The sequence below is a fragment of the Haplochromis burtoni genome, unplaced genomic scaffold (genome assembly GCF_018398535.1).
Source record: "Haplochromis burtoni strain Fernald_Lab_line unplaced genomic scaffold, NCSU_Asbu1 Contig_22, whole genome shotgun sequence".
Lineage (NCBI taxonomy): Eukaryota > Metazoa > Chordata > Actinopteri > Cichliformes > Cichlidae > Haplochromis > Haplochromis burtoni.
The window spans coordinates 2,672,816-2,686,078 of record NW_024582383.1 but is presented as its reverse complement, the minus strand read 5'-3'; the positions used below and the strand labels follow the sequence as shown (position 1 = coordinate 2,686,078).

The 13,263-nt window shown below is 41.0% G+C and overlaps 2 protein-coding genes across 2 annotated transcripts in view; both read right to left on the bottom strand.

Annotated features, from left to right (window-relative positions):
- The window catches only part of LOC102306044 (cholesterol 24-hydroxylase), a 23,735-nt gene extending 16,681 nt beyond the window's left edge, over positions 1–7,054 (bottom strand). Inside the window, exons 1-9 of the mRNA XM_042218700.1 lie at positions 6,566–7,054; positions 6,423–6,500; positions 6,251–6,332; positions 5,057–5,130; positions 3,134–3,220; positions 2,863–3,001; positions 2,660–2,770; positions 1,215–1,377; positions 765–830 (exon numbers count right to left, since the gene is read on the bottom strand). Of these exons, the coding sequence (XP_042074634.1) occupies positions 765–830; positions 1,215–1,377; positions 2,660–2,770; positions 2,863–3,001; positions 3,134–3,220; positions 5,057–5,130; positions 6,251–6,332; positions 6,423–6,500; positions 6,566–6,714 (949 nt within the window). The 5' untranslated portion in view covers positions 6,715–7,054. The remainder of the gene's footprint in view (positions 1–764; positions 831–1,214; positions 1,378–2,659; positions 2,771–2,862; positions 3,002–3,133; positions 3,221–5,056; positions 5,131–6,250; positions 6,333–6,422; positions 6,501–6,565) is intronic.
- A 464-nt stretch (positions 7,055–7,518) lies between these two features.
- On the bottom strand, positions 7,519–13,036 carry LOC102311639 (cholesterol 24-hydroxylase; the record flags this gene model as incomplete). The annotated part of the gene is given in 12 exon segments (XM_014332018.2): positions 7,519–8,654; positions 8,737–8,803; positions 8,931–9,019; positions 9,263–9,373; positions 9,551–9,635; positions 9,719–9,791; positions 10,861–10,926; positions 11,176–11,338; positions 11,430–11,540; positions 11,626–11,764; positions 12,520–12,606; positions 12,963–13,036. Coding segments are annotated over 12 exon segments (1,215 nt in total). The 3' UTR covers positions 7,519–8,495.
- Positions 13,037–13,263: the final 227 nt, after the last annotated feature.

Here is a 13,263-nt window from a genome sequence, read left to right as displayed (position 1 = left end):
ACCTGGATGACTGAGAACCTTCACAGACTTCAGTCACTCCCATGCTGAAAAAACCTTCTTTAGATCCTAACAACTTTAACAACCGCCGTACAATTTCTAATTTACCCTTCATCTCTAAAATACTTGAAAAAGTAGTTGCAGTTCAACTTCATTCACACCTGGATAATAATAACATCTACGAGAGATTTCAGTCTGGTGTTCGTTCATGTCACAGTACAGAAACTGCTTTATTTAAAGTCACTAATGATCTTCTAGTCGGAGCTGACTCTGGTCTTCTCACCATTCTCGTCCTTTTGGATCTGAGCTCAGCCTTCGACACCATCTCTCATTCTGTCCTTCTAAGCAGACTTTCCTCTCTCGGCATCTCTGACACACTCCAGTCAGTTCAGGCTGTAGTCCAGTCTCTGGTCCAGTCACTCATTCATCATCCTGTTCAGCTCCCTGACCTGGTTTCAACCATAGCTCCTTCACCACTCCCAGTTTATTCAACTGAAATCATTCCGCTCTCGTCTATTCCCGGTCACTTCTGGTGTACCCCAAGGTTCAGTGTTTGGATTTAAACCAGTCTTTGATGAAGGGGGCTTCATATATGTGGACGAATATGCTGTGGCAGTTAAGCCTTGCAGTGTGCCAGAAGGAAGCACAACATCCAACTTATTTTGTGACATTTCACAGATCCATCCAACTACCCATCTACTTTGTTAACCGCTTATCCTCTTCAGTATCACAGTCTGCTGGAGACACATGAAATAACAGAGACTCACCGGCAATGAAGAATGTCACGAAATTGTCCAGCATAAATTCCTCATCTTCTTCAGTCATGATTTCCTCTGAAACAATAAGAAAATTGACATATAAATTAATATTTGGCTTCTTTCTCTTTTTTTCATTTATTACACATCAGATGTTACAATGTCTTCTGTGTTAATGTCTCTATCAGTCATCTGTTTATATTCGGCAAAGCTTCCAAAGTGTCCATTTTCAAGCGAATCACAGAGCCAGCCTTCCTGATCAGTTTATTTAGTTTGCTGGTGTCATCGGCATGATGTCGCTTCTTCAGCATCAGCACGCAGACCACAACAAAGAACACTCCACTCGCCACAACTAAAAACTCAGTGTATTTGTTTACTCTTGTGTGTACTATTCACAGCAATTTAAAATCAATGCTCAAGGCTTACTGAGTCTATTCAAATGTGAAATTTAGGGACTACAACCTTGGTTGGCAGTTTTGATGATTTGTGTCAGGATGTCTTTGGGGACCTCGTCACCGTTTTCAATGGCGGCCTTTCTCTCAGCGATCCACTGAGCTCCAGTTTTGCGCAGCAGGCGGCACGCTTCCCTCACCTCATTAATGTATCCTCTGTTCTTTGGATTAAACTGGAATGGCAGATTGAAGAAGTTAACATTCCATGCAACAAGACTTGCAGTACATACTTTCTTCTTCTTTGGCTCTCGGAGGAGGCGGACGCCTCCCCCTCTCCCTCCCTTATCTTCTCTGCTGCTGCTTCTAGGTGTTTGTCTAGTCTCGTCTAACTCTAACCCTCAAAGAGTTTCTCGGTCTTGTTCTCTAAAACCTAAAGAATTATGGATTTGATCAACTGGTCCCGTAATGGAATTGACAACCTGCTAGGCTTGGGAGAGCCCGATTGTCCTGCGGAGACGTTTGCTGCCGGATACTCCATGGTCGGTTGCGTCGTGTGTCTGGCAACACTCGACGGAGGACATTGAACGACATCTACCAATTTGGAACCACGATAACGGAGTTCGGGCTGATTGGAGCTGGCTTGGAGCTGGCTTATCGAAGAACAAGAAGCGGCTACAGCTGTTCAAAATCCCATAAGGCTGGCCGACATGATAGACGATTGGCAGGGCTGGGAGTACTCAGACTGTGTTTTGAACGCAATATGGATAACATCTTGGAGAAGAACAACGGGAATTGAGATAATTGGTGACCAGTGATGGACATTAAACCAACTGTAAAAATTGGATGCCATTGTTTGCACTAAACCCAAACATTCACCAGCTTCACTCATGTGGCTATCCCACCGGCGCCAGCTGAAGGTCTGCCAAGGTCGAAGCTGACTGGAACAACAAATTCTTCCCATGATAACAAGATTGTTGTTGGAACTCTTTGTTCTGACAACAATCACTTGGTCACCTGGGTCAACTGGAGACTGTTGACTGATGCTTAACCAGGCGTGGTGACCTTTTCTCTCAGCTGAACACGGGATACACACACATGCACACGCACGAAACATGTACGCTGATACTGATACGCCCTCACTATCACCCTCCCTCCCCCGAATCCAACGCCTCCTCCCATCCGATGTGGACACCGGATCAGCTGGAGGTGCAATCGAAGATTGCAGTGGACCCAGATCAGCTGTACACACTGGAATACTCTCCCATGTTGCTTGTCTGTGTTTTATTGTGTTATGGTGTGTTGATATCTGTGCATTCCTGGATTATCCTTTTGTGTTACACATTTCGATGTTTTTTTTCCCCTTGCTACCTAGCCTGACCTGTCTCCCCAATGTGATGTTTGTGTATTCTATGTACGGTCGGCAAGGTCTGTCATCTCGGTTGTGGGCAACTGCAACTGACAAATAAAGGCTATCTCATCTCTCATCTCGCTCATCAAAAAACACTAAAGTAATACCTCGAAAAAGTTGTCTCTAATGTAGTGAGCCATCCCTTTCAAACATGTCTCAATGGCTTTAGGGAACTGTGAAGTGTTCTTCAGCAGGTCCAAGTCCACCCCGAAAGCAACCTGAGATTTATCAAGGAAAAACACAAACATGAGGAAATATTATTTGGATAAAGACTGCTGTAAAAGCTGTAAAACTGACTGTAATATAAAACCTTAGTAATAACATCCAGGGTAACATAGTTGACAAGCTGGAGCATATTAGCTTCTGTTTTACTGTCGGCAACATCTGCAAGTTTATCCATCAGTTTCTCTGCCCTCTCATTGAAGGTTCCCATCAGACCTCTCAGATACCTGGAAGTAATGATAGCTTTAGACGGAGGAGCCAGAACCTGCCAACAAACTACCACAGAAATTCATTTGGAAAAAAATCAGTGGTTGAACAAACAAACTCTTTTGTCTTTTTGTGATAACTGTGAAACTCACAGGCTGCTGAATGCAGGGTCCATGATCCGGCGCTGTTTGTACCACTGCTCATGATCCCGTGCTGTTGCCAGGCCGTTGCCTAAGAGCCTTCAAAGAAGACAGTTGACAAAATACGTTATTTTATTCCTCTGAGTTTTAGTTACTGTTAGTTTTGCTTACTGTTGGCATTCAGGTTGCATCTAATCTAAATGTTCCTATCTGGTCCTCCTATAGTTTTAAGCTGTGCGTGCCATCTGCTGTCTTCTCTTATTATCCTGTGAGTATATATTATCTCTGTCTCCCTTTGTTCATTGCCACGTTGCCCCTCTTCCCTCATGGTTGCGTATTACCTTATTCTGTGTTTCCCAGGAAATTCCTAGTGTTTGGATTCCTCGTTCCTGCCCAGTTATTGTTTGAGATTTTATGATTATTTTTGCTAGATTTGAGTTTATGTTCTGTCTCCTGAATCCACATCCTGCCTGCCATACAGCGAATACATGACAGAACGACGCGATCCTGATGGACTCACCGAGCTTTCTCAGACTGCCTCCACAGTGAGGGAAAAAGGCTACTTAAGTATGTGATAAAGTATTAGTACGTCATTGATTCCCATCTCTGCAGTACAGTCAGTGTTGGGGAGTAAAGGAATACATGTACCGCTGTTACGTATTTAAAACATAAAATATGACTAACTGTATTCGGTTACAGTTACTGTTTATAAGGGTGGTATTTAGAATACAGTTACTTTGTTGAAATAAAGGGATTACACGGCGGTCTTTTCCTGTTTCATATGTTCGGCTCTGCCCTCTCTATTTTTGGTAATTCCACACCGGTGGAAACAAACAAAACACGCATTAAGAGGCTCAAATGCCCGTGTCTCAATCTCGCGTCTCATAATGACGTGAAGAAATATTCAAAAAATGATTTAATATGAAGGCAATAGCAGAGTGTTACAGGCATCGCCCTAAAGCATGTAGCCTGATTGGCAGTGTAGTCCGTGCTGCAGGGAGAATGGACTGCCATACCCGTTATGTGTCTGTGAGCGAGGGAGGGAGAAAAAGGTGAGTGGAAAAGTACGAGCTGTCACCGAGCAGAAACAGGAGCTGCAAGCATGTAAATATAATAACAACCACTGCAGCCAAACAGAGAGCCTGACGAGCCCAGTTGTAAGTAAGCTATTAAGACTCGACTGTACGCTGTGTTCCTGTTTTCCTCCGAAACAATAAGTTCCATTGAAGCAGCCTTTCAGCGCCTCTCTCTGTCTCTCGCTACCAAAGTTGACCCAGACAACAAAGTAAAGCTAGTTTTTGGCTACGAGCCCGACACGAACCCGACGTATTAGCCAGAGGTCCTTTACTACGGTTCAGAGCCACAGACCTGTTTTATATACGCGCGGAATAGTTTTCTATACGAGATCGCTGCAAAAAGTGCAGCCTTACCTAATGTCCACCTACTGTTACTCATTTATATTAAGATTTAAACATCTAGTTGGTGTTGGTGTGGAGAGTAGCCTTCAGTAATAGTAATAAATCACACAGCAATAGGACATTCATTAGTTGTTAAAAAGCATGATAATATATTAAGTAATCCAAAGTATATTACTTATATATTAAGCAATTACAAAATACATTTTGGGGCATGTATTCTGTAATCTGTAGTGGAATACATTTCAAAAGTAACCTTCCCAACACTGAGTACAGTGGTGGTCTGTATTATACCTGTGAGTCTTAATCTTAGTCCAGGTGTTAAACAAATAAGAGTATTGCAAAGCTCACTCCACCTCTAAATATTGGTAAATGAATGCAAAGTATCACACTGGTATCTAATATCTGCCTTTGTTGATCAATTCCAGCCAGTAACTGAAGTTAAAATGATATCAGTAACAGCACAGCCTTTTAGAACTGGTGCATCGCTACAAAAAAGCGCCTGATAAGGCAGTCTTACCTTTGACCAAACAGGTTGGCAAGTCTCTTATAAACAAGTTTATCTTTGGGGTATTTTGTGGACATCAATATTTGCTGAAGCCAGGAGCAGAAAGACAGAAAAAAAATTTTTAGAGAAAGAAGATTTGATACGAATATTATCAGGAGTTATGCTTAGTGAAACCAAAATGTCAGTAGTTCACACTTTGAGGTTAAGGGCAGGATTTGTGCCAAGCACTTTCACACACTCAGCGGCGGTCCTAGCCTGTTTGGCGCACTGGGCGAACGGATGATCTGATATCGTCGCGTTGTTGTTCCTGGAACAGCATAGTAAATGTTGTTCCAGGATCAACATTGCAAGTGACCAATCACATTCTTGTGACGTTATTCTTTGGCGCGCCAAGCCATTCGTGCATTTATGAAATTCCAATGTTCCAAGGACAATATCAATTCTGCTTAGCGTTTATTAAAGGGTTAGGGTCAGGGTCCGTTGATCGGCGGACAGAGGCGGTTTCTCGCAGCTTAAGTACAGTTTTTTGTTTTACGCCGGTTTTTCCCGAAGTCGCAAAAGTATGACATCACAACATTCTGATTGGTCACTTGCAATGTTGATCCTGGAACAACACCAACACGACGATATCAGATCGTGTCTGGGCGAACACTCCCTCTGGCGCCCCCTCTGGCGGAATTATAAAGTGGAATTGTAAATCGCTTTGAGGGTCTCAAAGAGCGCTATATGAAAGCAATCCATTATTATTTAAACCAACTGTTAACTGTATATTTCTGTACATTTAAGTATTATTATTCATAGTGCCACATTCATTGGCCTTTTTTATAGGTAATTTCATTGTTTAATCACATTAAAATGTTCCTAATTTAATGTTTAAAAGCACTTGAAAAAGGCAAAATCCCATGTAAAATCAGGGCAACAAACTGTATTGTCATTACTGAAAATAACCGTATTTTCATGAGAAAGTTATTTTCTGTTATTTTAGGGTATTATTTTGGCGCCCCAGCAAATGGGCGACATAAAACCGATCGGTGCCTATTCCCAATACGCGCTGGCATGATGTCGGGGCAGCATGAATACGAGCAATTTGTTTTTATTTTTTGCCGATGCCCGTGATGCCGCCCCCCACTGCGATGCCGCCTCGGACCCATGTCGCCCGTATCAAAAACCGCTACTGCACACACTCATGCTGTTGTCACAGTTTACCTTTGTTGCCTCGGGACAGGACACACACACTACAGCGTAATGCAGAGCATATATCTTGTAGACAGGCCCATACTCATCCGCCCTGTAAAAGACATACTACCGTATATATGATACGTTTTATCATTATTTATTAATCACTCCTACACACAACCATCGTTTACGTTCAAATTACCACTCCAGAAGTTTCTGGTGCATATTTCCGCCATTTTTCATTATCCTCAAAAGCGATGCTGAGTGTCCGAAGAGAAAACTGGGGAAGAAATCAAGTGGTCAGCGTCGAGCAGTGTCAGCAAAAGTGCCGAGAACTTTACCTACCTGTCCGTCGGTGGGCCGGGTATGTGGTCATATTTCATATGAATGTGTTTAACATACAAGCAGTATCCGAGAAACACAACGACGAGCAGAAAGAAGAGAAAAGTTAGCGTCTGAGCAGCCAAAGACAGAAGTAAGCTGAAAACTGCCATCCTGAGAAATATCCCGTAGACGTCTGCGTCAAAGATGGTTGTCCTTTCTATAACACTGCGAAGGATCCCTGGTTGAAGACCGAGGGGAGACACAAAACAAGCCTCAGTGAGGTCACAAGCTGGTTTACCCCAGTGGCGTCGTTCTAAACTCGCATTAACGGGAGATCCAGCCGCCGTGGCTGTGGAAAAACAAGGGAGCAGCTCCAAATACCGACCGCACACAGCCAGATCTAATCAGGCGGAAGTTCGATATAGCGTACTTCAAAGAAGAGAGCCCACGGAGACGCACTGAATGTCACAGCTTTCGCGCTGTTATTTTGCGAACATTGTGAACAAGTGCAAAAACCCTCTACAGTTTAAAAAGGCTACTGCTGGGATTTATTAAACAGGCGCAGTTTCGATTTTGCGACATAAAGGAGTGGGCCCGGGTATTTTTTTCGGCTTTGTATTTCATATGTGTTTGCAGAAGTTGTGCTTTCAGAGCGCAATATTTTGGGAAGAGAAAGGCGTCTAATTGAAGCTGAATTTCAGGCCAATAGAGGGCTTTGAGCTGGCGCACACACTTGGTAAATCTGCCTCTAAGCATCATCTTTAGTAAATAAAATGCATTCCACCTTAAAAGCTGTCGGCACCTGCAGGTTTATTAATTACTTAAGGTTAAGAGTTCAGAGTCCCGGAACACTCTGCTTTGTTCATATTAACATTATATTCAAGTCTTCTTCATCAAGAACACAAGAAACAAGATAAAAGCAAATAAAATGCATTCATTTCATCTTATAGTGCGAGGCGTTTATTTATCTCAGCAGATGAAGATGTCTGACATCTTCACTTTTCGTTTGACAGCCAATAAACTCATCATCCACCAGTCTTTCATCACGACTTCTGAACCTCTCCCGCTGTGAAATTTCGTACCTTACGCCGTTTATGCAAACTTTCTGGATTTGTTTCAAATTAAAAGCGCTCACCAGACAGTAAGAGCTTTTCTTAACTGGGCTCTTATTCTGAAACATTAGTAGGAACCTCTTGTGAAAAACTAAACCGTTAAGAAAAATGGCACATAGGATGTGTGCCTCTGAGATTTCACTCTCTAATAACAGTTTGTTAATTCATGTTATTACTGTATACAGTTTGTCTGGGGTAGAGAAAGGGGGCAACTCCTCAAAACAGACATTGTATTTCATTTTTATTTCATTTACACAAAAGTCATGTTTAAATGAGTGCTACAGGCAGTGGCTATGAAAAAGCAACTGCAATACATTTTGCAGTTCTCTCCATATTTTGCTTACAAGGAGCCTGATTTTCCTTTAATTATTTAAAGTGGTATTAATCATTCAAGCATACAATAGGCACCTATAACTCAAGTGATGAATCAGTGATGTGTCTGCACATAACAGACAGCTTTGAAAGTGTCTTTTATATTTAGGAAAATTGTTACTAACAGAAAAGAAGTTCCTATGTTCTAAGCAAAATAAAAGAAATTAGCTTTGCACAGTATGTGTCTGTGTATATTTATATGTGTGTGTATATGTGTGTACATACATACAGTAGCAAATGGTATTGATCCTAGCTTCCTCAAAAATGTTTCCATAATAATAATAGATTATTCCAGTGAAGACATAAAAATAGTTATAAGCATTTCATATGAATATATTGCGTGTATTACAATCATACATGAGACTATTTTCATTACAAGGATTTCTTTAAAAAATCAGTTTTCAGACAAGAGTAAAAACTCTGCCCCACCATATAGATACCCATGACCTGTTCCAATGTGAAGTCCGTTAAGATCCTTTATTTTTGTAATCCCTGTGACCCAAAGTGCACAACACTCCACTCTTTGGTCTGAGTGTGCCAGCATCCAGGATGTCAAAGGTCTGTTCTGGGACAAGAGTGAAGTCAAATCTCTGGAGCAGTTTGGCCATCACCACTTTAGCCTCCATCTAAAAAACACAACAGCGCCCACAGAGATGAGTCAGTGTGTTTATAGGTGAGCGGGTCTTCACATTATGTTGTCATCCTCACCTGAGCAAAGTTCTTTCCCAGGCACGCACGAGGACCGAGGGAAAAAGGGTAGTAGCAGTAATAAGGCCTTGTTGAACAGACAAGAGAGCCTCAGTTACTGGGAACCATTTAACTCATTTTATCTGAGATAATAATGGGTGTACAAACATTATTATGTAAAACATGTCAGCATGGTGAAACAGTGTGTTCTTTACTTGGGAGCATCTGGGTGAAATCTGTCTGGATCAAATTTCAGTGGATCCTCGAAGAATTTGTCCAGTCTCCCGCTCACATAGGAGTTGAACTAAACATTAGAAAATATTGTATTTACTTATCTTGATGTTTATACAGAAGTGTATTTCCTGCTTTGCTAGAAACACATCAAAAAATACATGTCTCACTAAAGCATTTATTCCTCCAGGTATGTGGATCCCATCATGTGTATGATTAGAAGCACACACACACACACACACACACACACACACACACACACACACACACACACGACAGAAGGTATTAAAACATATTTAAAATCTTCACAACTTACAAGAGCAACAAATCCTCCAGGTATGTGGATCCCATCAATCACCATGTCTTCAGCAATATGACGAGATGTGCCCGGAGCTGTGGGGTACATTCTCAGAGTCTCTTTTAACACCTGGGGGAAGATGTATACAATTCATACGGCACATCTTGTGTATATATATATATAACACCGTTCTACTCAACAGAGCAGTGAAAATGCTTAAAACCACAAATCTCATTAATGCAGAAGACCAAGGATACTTTAAGATACAGAAAAATAGTACCACAATTTTCAAATTGCCACATGTACCTGTGACAGGTAGACCAACTTGCCCAGGTCATCGTAGCTTATTTCATGTTTCATCCCAATAACATCGTCCACTTCTTTCTTCGCTCTGAGAAATGAGAAAACTCCATAAGAAACCAAAGTCTATTTGCTATAGTGGAAACTGTCGCGCAATATATTTTGACTTTTTACTTCTCCAGTATATCAGGATGTCTTCCAAGTTCCATGATTGCAAAAGCCAGCTGATTGGCTGTTGTTTCTTGGCCTGAAATAGCATAAATTACACACGACATTAGGCAGTACAAAAGATGTATGCAGCTATTGTAACATCATTCACTGGTCTGATTGCAAAGCTGCAAGATGAGAGTTTCCACCATCTTGATTCCAAAAAGAAAAGGATGTGATGATGAGGGGGTCAGCCCACACACCTGACATTTGACTGACAAACCAATAAATGTGTTGTTTAATACTACAGATAGGCCCCAGCCACCTTCTCCTCAAAGACAGTATGGCTAGCATACTGGTTTTTGATTCAGTGTTGACCCAGGATGAGTGCCTGAGCCTATAAACTCTGCAGGTTTTACAAAATCACATTAAAAACAGCACCACTGAAAGCCATTTATGGAAAAAGTCATTTTTCCATAGACTTCTATAGGAACAGGAGCAACCGCAGATATCGCCATTTCGTGGGCTTCAGAAAGAAAGCAGGTTTAATTCACTTCCATTTTAAAGTTCACTTTTAAGACACTGTAAATGACCACGGCAGACCCGGGTGCAAGTTCATGCTTTGCAGCATACTTTATTGACTCACACGGTTGCTGTTCACAATGCTCACAGAGCTGCAGCTCTCCCGCTGCCCGCTCAACATTATCGCAACCACAAACACAGCACCCATTACAATGCATGATTGCACGCCCCGCCACAGACACAAAAGCTATTTCCATCTTTGATATACAGTCTATAACAATACATCCATCATCTGGATGGTCAGTAGTCCATGAAAATGAATGTATGTTGTGAATACCTGCATCGTTACACCTGACAATAGATAACATTTTATAAAGATGAAACCATTTGGCATTAAGTTAAAAATTGATGCTTAAAGTGGTGACTGCATTGTGCGCCTTTTAACACAGCAAACCTTTTGGTGTTCCACAAAGATAGAGCAGGCCCAAATTATTGTGTAATATTTCATACATCAGTCCATTTTCTTAATTGTTTTCTTAACCTATCCCAGCTGTCACTGAGAAAAAGGCACTATCCTCCCTGAACAGATCGCCAGTCCATCACAGGGCACTACTTCTAACATCAAAGATGAAACAACAGAGACTCACCGGCAATGAAGAATGTCACAAAATTATCCAGCATAAACTCCTCATCTTCTTCAGTCATGCTGTCCTCTGAAATGATAAAAAACTACCTATAAATGATTTGACATCTACCATGTTAAGATGTGCTCTCATCATGAACAGGTACTAACACAAACCTCCAAGGAGAGTTCATATGGGAGGCACTGAACTTGTGCTGTCCTATCATTTTTCTTCAGTGTGTTTATTTACTCGTTTTTATGCTCTTCACACAGATTCAACAAGATTCTATATTATTGCTCTTATCTAGTCTAGTCTAATGTGAAATTTGGGGACTCCAACCTTGGCTTGCAGCTTTGATGATTTGTGTCAGGATGTCTTTGGGGACCTCGTCACCGTTTTGCATGGCGGTCTTTCTCTCACTGATCCACTGAGCTCCAGTTGTACGGAGCAGGCGGCACGCTTCCCTCACCTCATTAATGTATCCTCTGTTCTTTGGATTGAACTGGAATGGAAAACTGACAGGTTTAGGATGGCATTCTGATAACAATGTTCTTGGCAGAACTACTGCATAACAACAAACGCTGAAGTAATACCTGAAAAAATCTGTCTCTAAGGTAGGAAACCATTCCTTTCAGACAAGTCTCAATGGCTTTAGGGAAAGGTGAACTATGCTTCAAGAGGTCCAAGTCCACCCCGAAGGCAACCTGAAATTGATCAAGAAAAAAGTATACACAAATATGCACACACACACTCACCCTTTGGAAGGGTAAAATGACTGCAATATAATACCTTAGTAATAACATCCAGGGTGACACAGTTGACAAGATGGAGCATATTAGCTTCTTTTTTACTGTCAGCAACATCTGCAAGTTTATCCATCAGTTTCTCTGCCCTCTCATTGAAGGTTCCAGTTAGACCTCTCAGATACCTGGAAGTAATGATAGCTTTAGATGGAGAAGCAGCACATCCAAGACATCCCAACAAACTATCACAGAAATGAATTAACGGATACTGTTGCACAGAAAAAAGAAAAAGCTTCCTACTATCTGCTACTATCTCCCTACTGTTTCTACTAGTTCTCTGGGTGAAATTGCCTTGTTGATGCCAGAGATGGGATGAGAACGTCCAGACTGCTACAAACTGAGTAACTACTCATTACAAATCCTCTTAAACTGGTTTGTTCCACCTCTTTCCATCTCTGTAATATTCTTTGTCAATATTTTTGATATTTAGAATTGAGCGATTTTTGATAAATTAGTGCTATTTGTCAAATTTGTAAATTCTGTAACATGTTGTATTATTTAATTAGTGTAGTCTGTTACTGTAACTGTCTTGGAGCAACTGTAATCCAAATAGTTTCCTTAGGGATTAATAAAGTATTCAGAGTCTGATTCTTAACCGTGCTAATGAGTTCACTGTGTTCAAATGGGCTCCACAGTCAGCTCTCTAATTCCAGCTGAGGTCCTTTAGGATGTGGCGGATTTGAATGATGGATGCACAGCCAACAAATGTGCAGCAACTGCATGATGCCATATGGACCAAAATACCAAAACTCAACCAAAACTTATTTCCAGCACTGGTTGAATGTATGCCATGAAGAAATGAGGCAGTTCTTAAGCCAAAAGTGGTTTCAGCCTGGTAAAGGCAAGGTATACCTTATAAAGCAACAAATGCATAACTCACGTGCTGCTGAACGCAGGGTCCATGATCCGGCGCTGTTTGTACCACTTCTCATGATCCCGTGCTGTTACCAGGCCATTGCCTAAGAACCTTCAAAGAAGGAAGTTGAGAAAACATTCTCACAAAACCCAACTCCTAATTGCTGTTAAAATAAAAGCATTTTTTCAAAATGTCTTCAAATGGAATAGGCTAATCATAAAAATATATAACATTTCTCATTTTTTAAAGTATATTATAGTGCACACCAGATCTGCGCTGGCTAAATCAGCAGAGGTAGTGTATTGAAGAGCTGGATGACTTTAAAACAGTTTGGTTATTTATTCATGAAAAGACATCATTTTATCGTGAGAATTTAATTTTGTTCCACTGATAAAGCAAAATCTAAATAAACAAGTCTGATGCTAATGTAGAGAAGCAACCTAAGTAGCCTGATAAGGCAGTCTTACCTTTGACCAAATAGGCTGAAGAGTTTTTTGTAAACAAATTTATCTTTGGGGTACTTTGGGGACATCAGGATTTCCTGAATCCACAAACATAAAGTAGAATCAGAATCAGAAGACTTTATTTATCCCCAAGGGGCAATTAACAAACAATGTTCAGCATATGTTGAAGATAAGAACAATAAGAACAGGAAATAGGAGTGAAATAATAAATACACAGAATATACAGTATATACAGTTTTAAAATTAAAGTGACTGAAGGTGAATAAATAACTGCAAGTGACTAAAAGTGAATAAAGTGTCAGTA